General features: G+C 37.0%; 1 protein-coding gene across 1 annotated transcript; it reads left to right on the forward strand.

The window, feature by feature from the left end:
- The first annotated feature begins 1,943 nt into the window (after positions 1 to 1,943).
- Positions 1,944 to 7,925, forward strand: ppil3 (peptidylprolyl isomerase (cyclophilin)-like 3). Its single transcript, XM_028809240.2, has 6 exons — positions 1,944 to 2,040; positions 3,672 to 3,746; positions 5,873 to 5,966; positions 6,301 to 6,368; positions 6,726 to 6,844; positions 7,744 to 7,925. Exons 1-6 carry the CDS (start codon positions 2,038 to 2,040, stop codon positions 7,868 to 7,870), a joined length of 486 nt encoding a protein of 161 aa, XP_028665073.1. The 5' UTR covers positions 1,944 to 2,037; the 3' UTR covers positions 7,871 to 7,925.
- The last annotated feature ends 1,589 nt before the right edge of the window (positions 7,926 to 9,514 follow it).

Here is a 9,514-nt window from a genome sequence, read left to right on the forward strand (position 1 = left end):
TTGTCATCTGTATACACTTGAGTTATTATGCCAAGCAGTAGCTCTGAGACAACAGCTGTGACCTCATTTGGCAGGCTTCAGTTTGTTCTGTAAAGCGGTTGACTGAGGCCCCATTATTTTAAGCCCTCATGATCTGCAGGTGATGGTGTGCTGGTTATTAAAAGTAACGAGAGTACTACAGGATATCTATCATAGGTTGCTACCTTCTTTGTACTATACAATGGACAACATTATTTTTGATAGTCAGAATCATCTAACTCAACTTAACAGTCAAGATCATGCATCACAAAAGCACTCCATGCCTTCACAATATCTTCTGCTTCCATAGGATGAGGTTAAGGCCTGTTAACTGCAAACAGTCAAAGGTACCATGAAGGCACTAAGAGGATTACCATATGAGGAGCAAAAATCGCTAGGATCTTCAAATACACAAATGGTGTAGGGGACTGTTTCCACCAGGGTATTCTCTAACAAGTAAATTAATATGATGGAGCCTTTTCTTTGAATGACATGCATTGTAATGTGCATTGTGATGATGTACACTGTGTGGGAAAGGTACTATGTAAGATAAAGATGAATTGGTTTATTGATTAAATAATTCAAATGACATAAGCATTAAATGTCTTTTCAACTGCCATTTATGTATAAGCTAAACCCACTATTTGCCATTGAGAAAGCTGAGAGACTTAACTCCCTGTGGTACTGTATGGTGATACAGATATGGTTGCCATCTGTGTGTCTCAGCCAGCATCCTTAGAAATGTGACACACAGTGAGCTAATTGTTCCTATCCAGTTTTAAGCACAATTCACTCCTGGTTGTCTCCAAACACATATATGTCTGTCTTCAGCGAGACTACCATTATGGGGCTTCACGTAGGTATTGCTAACTTACTTGACAGTGTTTGGCATTATTTGAGTCAGATACCCTCTCACAACCCTAATCGTAACCATAGTGTAAAACAGCGGACAACGAGCTCTGGAGGTCTACAGCTAGACTCTTATTGGTGCCCAAAACTCCACCTACTTGGAGGTGGAGGTGGAGGCTCCGGGCTGTAGAGATATACAGTATTCGTGAAACTCATAGATGCTGAGTTTTAATATGAGTTTTAATGTAAGACTAGGGCGGCACGGTGGCGCAGTGGGTAGCGCTGCTGCCTCGCAGTTGGGAGACCTGGGGACCCGGGTTCGCTTCCCGGGTCCTCCCTGCGTGGAGTTTGCATGTTCTCCCCGTGTCTGCATGGGTTTCCTCCGGGCGCTCCGGTTTCCTCCCACAGTCCAAAGACATGCAGATTAGGTGGATTGGCGTTTCTAAATTGGCCCTAGTGTGTGCTTGGTGTGTGAGTGTGTTTGTGTGTGTCCTGCGGTGGGTTGGCACCCTGCCCAGGATTGGTTCCTGCCTTGTGCCCTGTGTTGGCTGGGATTGGCTCCAGCAGACCCCCGTGACCCTGTGTTCGGATTCAGCGGGTTGGAAAATGGATGGATGGATGTAAGACTAATTGGGAGATCATTATAGTTTGAATTAAACCAGCCTTTAGCAGTGCATTTAAGAGCGACGTCCCTATTGCGGCTTTGATCGTTAAATTTTATTTCGTTATGTCTTCTATGCTACAATTTGAGGATTGCGTGTATTATTATTATCGTCGTTGTTGTTGTTCAGGCTATTGTTGATTTGTTTTGGTCGTCAGACGTTAAGACCTAACACCGTCCAAGTCCAAGTGTTCGTAAGTCTGTTTAAAAAATACCACCCTCGGTGACTGCCTACTTCGTAAGTGGTAGAGCCAGCCCTGCCTGGACACAATGCCACATTTAACGCTAATCAAATGACTGTGCAAATGAATGGCATGCTATATACGCTAATTTGGCAGAACTTGGTTCAGGAAAGGAATGTTAGTTGTTCGAGACACATCATTTTTGATAAAATAGGAACCTTTAATTTAGGGGAACGTCACCCGCCCGGTTATATTTTGGCATTGCACTTCAATAGAGTCTGCTGTCTGTAGTACCCAATCGGGTAGCGACAGTGATGTACCTTCACCATGGTAAGCAATCATTAGAATTACTGTACAATGTACTGCTTTTACAAAGCAGAAAATTCAATTTCCTCTTAAATGCTGTGTTTTGTATTCGCAATGTCGCCGTCATTGTCATTTGCTAGTTTGTGAGCTTCACGCAGTTGCTTGTGCACAGAGGAGAGACCATTTTAAACAGCTGTATATACAGAGAATGCGGACACACGCAAGTGAGCATCTTTTATCAGTACCAAAAACTTTACTTAGTTCCATGTCCAGCCTTAAGTGGGAACATATTGGATCAAAGTGAGGAGTCGTCCGATCTGTCATTTCAAGTTTAACGAGTGTAAGGGTGCGCGCAAAGATGCACGAACACGAGGAGATCCGTGACAATCACACCTTAGCGCGCCTGCGACAAATCAGACGGGACACTGCATTCCACGGGGCACAGAAATCTTCGTACCAACCCGACTTGGTTTATTTCCTAAATGAACTGCACCTTAAGCTTATACGATTTTAAAACATGTTTGCCAGTTCACCATTGATATTCATGAAAACAAATGTGTCTGTATATGCATGTAAATATAGCATGTTTTGAAAACTTTGTTACTGATTTCCATTTCTATTTTTAAATCTGTGCAAGTGCTCGGATGTGGTCTTCGGTGAAGAGCACAGTGTAAGAATAGCTTGAATTGACTGGAGAAGAAGGGATGAATAATTAGCTTTCACACACAACACATTTAAATAAGGATTGAATTACAAGTTAAGTGTTAGGGAGCACAACAGGATTTCATACCCCACCTTGAAAACTATTGTGTCTAGCAAGATATTAGTTTATGCAATTTTCCAGTATATCTAACTAATCATTTTTATAATTATCTTAAGTCTAGTACTCAGCTTGCAAATTGTGTCTATTTTGAAGCAGTCACTTAGGATACCGTTTACTTTTAAAATGTATGAAACTGTAAGTCCAATGTCCATTATGTGTCGGTGTACTATGATTGTCCTTTTACTGCTAAAATTCGCTTCCTGCACTATTTTTGCACTATGCACACATTCTTTAACCACTCTTGTTGTACAGTGCATTATATAAGGAATTAAAATGCCTAAAAACAATGCACAAGTATAATTAGTAAAAGTTTTAAACACAACACCTTTTTGTAATTCACATTTTTAAAGTGTTAACATTGACTTTAAGTATTTACTTGCAAAATGCTGACAAAAATTATTTAAGATCCGTTACAAGGTTCTAAATATCAAAAACTTCTGACTGTACACTATGTATATTTTCACCTGTTTACATATAGTGTATATCAATTCTGTAAACAAAAATATTTCATATCTATATTCATATCTTGTATCTGTACTTCAGTATTCTTATCTATACTCTTTTCCTTTTATATACTACTGTCTGTAAATTGAAATATCATATAGATATATATTCTCATTTATATGCTGCCTTACTGTCTATTACACTTTAATATACGATTTGCACCTTACTCTACTATTTCCACTTTCTGGTTAGATGCTAAACTTTTCTTTTTTCATTTCTTTGTACCTGTACCATGACAATAAAGTTCAATGTAATTTAATCTAAATGACTGTCAATGCTAAGTAAATACAATGATTCGAATAGCTGTCATGTTTTTCTTCCACTGTAGGCAGTGACTTTGTATACTGATTTAGGAGATATTAAGATTGAACTTTTTTGTGAACGAACGCCAAAGGCCTGTGAGGTGAGTAAAGCATGCTAAGTAATAGCATAATTTGCATGTACTTTATGTGAGAATTAATTAAAAGAGGCCTTTGTCTTTATTGTTTTCACATTTATCTGTGAGGTTTTTTAATTTTCTAGGTTACTCAAGATTATTGAATTAGATTTTTATATAACCTCTCTCTCTCTCTCTCTCTCTCTAGAAATTAACGATTTCAATATGGTCGAATCCTTCAAATTTTTGGGGACAGCTATCACAAACACTCATAGCTGGGCCTTTAACACCCCTTTTACCACTAATAACAGCAGCAGATGTCTTTTCTGCGGCAACAAAATATTTCCTAGTCCATCCTATTACAATTCTACAAAGTTATAATTGAAAGTGTCATCAGAACATCACAAGTGTCTTCTCAATCATTTACTGTGCTCTGAAAAGAAACAGCTCCTGGAGTCAAAGTTGTATTTCTGATCACTACTCTGTTGAAAATAGTAAATTCCTTTTTTGTTTTTGCATTCACATTCCACTGAATATTTTCTGTACTATGCACCCTTTGGCCATCCTGAATTGTCCCTAGTGTGTGCTTGGTGTGTGTGTGTGTCACCTGTGGTGGGCTGGTGCCCTGCCTGGGGATTTGTTCCTGCCTTGCACCTTATGTTGGCTGAGATTGGCTCCAGCAGACCCCTATGACCCTGTGTTAGGATATAGCGGGTTGGATAATGACTGACTGACTGATTATGCACCCTGAATTTATAAATATATTAATCTATACATCAGTAGAAGAACCTGACCTACAGGCATTTCCACAGCTGTTACAGTATTTTCAGTTCCTGTTTCGTCATTACATTGAGTGTTCCCCCCAACATGTCTGCTCAAAAAATCTATGGCAGGTTTGTAACTATAAAAAATTTCTAAAATTAGTACAAAAAAATTCCAACTAAATGTTCCACATAGAATCAATAGAGGAACCTGTTTATAGCTATGTGTGTTGACAGTTGTTATACAGTAACTGATATGCTTGTGGTATAAAAACACTAGAACTGAAAATCGACAATCAGTGACTCAGTAAGGTTTCTTTTGTGAGAAGAGAGACACAATGCAACGCTCCCTTCTCCTGATACAATACATCTATGATGCAGTAATCTTTTTAAGACCGTGATATAAAACCCATATGTTGCTTTACCTAAACTTTACACTTTTTTCTTTGCTGGTGACGAGATTTTACATGTTTTCTGTGTCTCCACATATTTATTAGCAATTCCACCTGAAAATACGTGAGAATGTTTACTAAATGTTGAGACCCAAGTATGTCGTAACAGTGTTATAAAAACTAAAATTTTACATTCCAATAATGCAAAAACATTACAATTTTTTTTATCTTGCCAGATCATTGATATTTTTGTCAAAAATAGTATGAAGAATACTATATAAGGCAGATTTTAAACTTTTATGCTAAAATACCTGAGCAGTTTGCTGTTTATATGTTGACATATACAAAATTTGTGAAGATTTTAGTAACAGCAATAGTGCAAGTTAATTTAATCCATATCAGTCTAATGTCACTCATTTAAATAATAGTATTAAATAAAAGGCCTTTAGAATGTTACTTTCTCTCAAGATTCCCTTTACCTAGACATTTTCAACTTAGTAAAAGTTTATTGTCATTATGTATAATACATGCAGAATATCTGCATAGGCAGGCAGACCTCTCTGTGACTCTTATTTTAATCTTGACTAATCTGACCCAGGACGCTTCCCATGAAATTTACCTGAATTTGGGAAGACACGTAGAGTAGCCATACCTTTCTTATCCACCTAGTGCTTGTTGCACTCTTACAGCCATATTTCTTTTTTTAAGATGCATTTTTATACGAGTTCAAAAAAAGGAAGAGAATAAAAAAGTAAATAATTTTTGTATATAAATTTGAACTCCTTCACTCCACCCCACAACTTAACAGGCATATTTTCTTTTTGATTTTTATTAATTTTCAAATTTCAGATGCACATTTAAAATAACATCTCTGCATAATTTAACACTGCTAACGTACTAAAGGACCTGTGAAAGGACTACTAAATCTTTATTCATATATTTCATTACAAATGCATATACTCTTTTAAAGCTTTAGCTTCTTTGTTTTTTTAAACCCTAGAATTTCCTTGCACTTTCTGCTAGTGGATATTATAATGGCTGCACCTTCCATCGTAATATAAAAGGATTTATGGTACAAACGGGGGATCCCTCAGGTAAATACTTTTTAATGTTTCCCAGATTTTGGCACAACATCTGTATGTGTTGTTTGTAACTGAAGAGTTGTAAGTCTGTTCTGTTTAGAGATGGCTGACATGGATTTTCTTACAAATCGGTAAGAACAGTCTCTTGGGTAACTTGTAAGCAGTTAGACTTTGTCTGGGAAGAACAATGGCAAAAAGTCTGCTTAAGCCGGAGTAAATCTTAAAACATTTTCTGATAGTATGGAGGAAAAAAGGATATGCAATAAATTGTATGTTTACAATTAAAGGGAAGACGATAATACTGGATTAGGATACACTTTTAAGAGATTTCTCTCTTTTTCAAAAGGCACAGGCAAAGGTGGGACAAGCATTTGGAATCGGAGGTTTGAAGATGAATTTAGTGAATATCTTAAGGTAAACTCCTTTGACTGAATATCAGAAAATATACTGGTACAAGTTTCTGTCATGTTTCCTCCACATTATTATCACATCTTGCTCTTCATTACTCATCTGATTTTTGTGTTAGGCACCAAATATTCATTTACAATATTTCATTGGTTTGCTCCAGTGCAAATTACATAATATGTTTTGTATGGCTAGTTGCTTTTTTCTAAATATTAACAGCCCCTGCAAATGGAAAAGCAATTTTCAAAGTTGATTATATAGTACTCATTTCTAGTATTAGTGTTCATTCGGGATATACACTTCATGTTGTTGTATACCACAGTCTTACGATTCGTTGAAATCATTTGTATTTCTCATTTACTTTAGCATAATGTCAGGGGTGTTGTATCGATGGCAAGCAGTGGACCCAATACCAATGGCTCTCAGTTTTTTATTACATATGGTAAACAGCCACACTTGGATATGAAGTACACTGTATTTGGAAAGTAAGTTTGAATTTTTTGATATAGCAGGGTTTATCATCTATCTTGCATTGATTGATATCTGCCATCCCACCATTTCCTCAAATATCTCCCCACTTCAGTTACAAGAGGATTTATAGTTATAACATTTTAAGATGATCTTAAACTTAAGTTGTTTTGTTTAGATGATGTATTGCACCTTACATTCTTTTAATCTTTTAAGGCTTTTAGAAGCTTATGAATCAATGTAAGCGTAATTCTTCATTACTTGCTCTTTAAAATTTTAAGTAGAATATTTACTTTTCCAAGAAAAAATATTTACACAGCCTATTAGGAGGTGTGGAGGACGGCCTGTGCCCTTGTCTTCTTAATGAAAGGACCTGGGCGGAAAGCGTGCTAAGGGCATTATCTCCCCTGGGTTGCTACAGCACCCGAGATTCTCACAAGGCACGCTGGGACTTAGGGCTTGATGGCTGAACCCAGTTGGGTTCCGGGGATGCTGCCAGGGAGTGCTATAGGGACTGCATAGCTCTACTTTTCTGGGCTCTCACCTTACCTGTAAGTGCTTCTGGAACAAGCCTACAGGACACCACAAGTACTCCTGGGTATTACATAAAAGGAGCTAGCTGCCACTGCTCTGGGAGGCAGAGCTGGAGAGAAAGAGAGAGGAGAAAGACAGAAAGAAAGAAGACAAAGTGCAGTAGCTTTGATGTTCTGCTTATATGTGCTGTGTTTTGTTGGTGGGAAACAATAGGAAGCGTTTCCCACAATAGAATAAAGCCTGTCTGTGTCAGGTTTGGAGAGCTGGATCACCCTCTGCAGGCCACAGTGGTAATATGTCAGTTAATGAATACTGATACCCGTTTTACGAATTACTTTACTTTGAACTATAAATATTTAAACATTTGTTTTGTCTTTTTTAGGGTTATAGATGGACTAGAAACATTAGACGAGTTGGAAAAGCTCCCAGTCAATGAAAAGAATTTTCGTCCTCTGAATGAGGTGCATATCAAGGATATTACGATACATGCAAATCCTTTTGCTTCCTAATATGAAAATATGTCTATAGTGACTTAAAATGAACTGTTAAAAATAAGGATTTTTTTTTTAAATAGTAGCACACATATAGTATCTTTCTTAATAAAACATTTTATACAAAGATTTAAACGCTGCATTTTTTCCTGTAAACAAATCAGTTATTCTGATGTTCTTCTTGTGATAAGGCAGTCTGAAACAGTCTCCTTCTTCTTCTCTGTTATCACACTAAATATCTTTATTATATTATCTTTATTAGATGGGTTAATGTTATGAAGTGCAAACTGATCTTATTATTTTAGGTACGTATAAACTGCATTCAGTATTTTGAAATAAGTTCAACTTCTAAGTGATGGTTTAGATTAATTTTGGAGCCTATTGACAAGCGCTGTCATTTCCACCATCTGGAGACTACCATCAGTAACATAAATATTCTTGTTTTTGGCCATTAACTCTACCTGTGAGACTCCTTATTTTTCAAAGCATGCATTAGATTTTTAAATGTTTTGTCATTCTTATTCTTCTGAGCTGATTGTACCATATGAATTTACTCTTTTATGTATGGCATCCTTCATGCATTATTTCATTCCTTGTGGATCATTATGTTTTCTTGCTGAATATACATATTTATTATTCTTCACAGATGGTGAGCTCAGGGGGCAAGATAGATCACCACATTTAAAACTGTCAGCTAAAATAAAGTAGTCACAAAAGTTGGAAATTACAATCGCAGTACTGTATGTACAAAAGTGCTTGATGTCAAAGAAGAACAGGGATTCCAAACTCTAGTGTAACACAAATCTTGGCAATAAAGAGAGATCTGTAGGTTTATCTGTTACACATATTCATCACATTTCAGCTATTGTAACCATACTTCACATGCAACCTAAGATTAAATTTTAGTCACAATACTTCATGTGCTCTCCTACTCCAAATTGCCCTCTGATCATTTCTTTAATGAATTTGAAGTATAGCCGGTTGTGCATTCACTCACACACATACATCTGGCATCAGCTGAAACTAGAAAATAACCCACACATAGTTTCTTTGGCTGCAGGAGAAGGTCATAAACTAATTCACATCTCAAGTATTCAGACATGTTCCAGCTACAGGAGTCTGTATGACTGTCGTTATATGCTTCATCTTAATATTTAGTCTTATTTATTACAGGACATCTTTGTTGTCACATTTCCCAGTGTTACCAACATGAAAGATTACTCTGGAACAGTCTTGCTGTTGCTCATCATCATGTGCACAGATGTCCTGGCCATTGCTGCCAAGGTGTGTGGTCCAGACGGACTCTGATTATTCATAAAATACTCATAACATCAGAGCTTCTTCTCATTAATTCTTTTGGACAGCATATTAGAGCTAAAATCAATGCATCAATGTGGTCATAACAAAAATTGGTTCACAATGGAAACCCTTATTTTGCACAAATGTGTTTCTTGACCCCCAAGTTCTCCCAATACTCCAGCCAAGCAGGCAGAATGGCTTTACTTTGTGCAGTGAAACAAAAAATTCAAGGAAAATCAAATCCCCCTGTAGTGACCAAATCATGTAATTAAATGAAGTGATGAAAAACAGTAGAATTTGTGTTTGTAGCAGCATATGCCAAGGTGATGGATACAATTTTTGGCTACGTTTGGAACTTGGCAT

The sequence above is a fragment of the Erpetoichthys calabaricus genome, chromosome 9, assembly GCF_900747795.2.
Source record: "Erpetoichthys calabaricus chromosome 9, fErpCal1.3, whole genome shotgun sequence".
Lineage (NCBI taxonomy): Eukaryota > Metazoa > Chordata > Cladistia > Polypteriformes > Polypteridae > Erpetoichthys > Erpetoichthys calabaricus.

Bases quoted from the DNA above. Each gene is read 5' to 3' on its own strand.
- ppil3 (XM_028809240.2), top strand. The intron at 3,747-5,872 runs GTGAGTAAAGCA...TTTAAACCCTAG, and splicing joins GAACGCCAAAGGCCTGTGAG to AATTTCCTTGCACTTTCTGC. The intron at 6,369-6,725 runs GTAAACTCCTTT...CATTTACTTTAG, and splicing joins AATTTAGTGAATATCTTAAG to CATAATGTCAGGGGTGTTGT.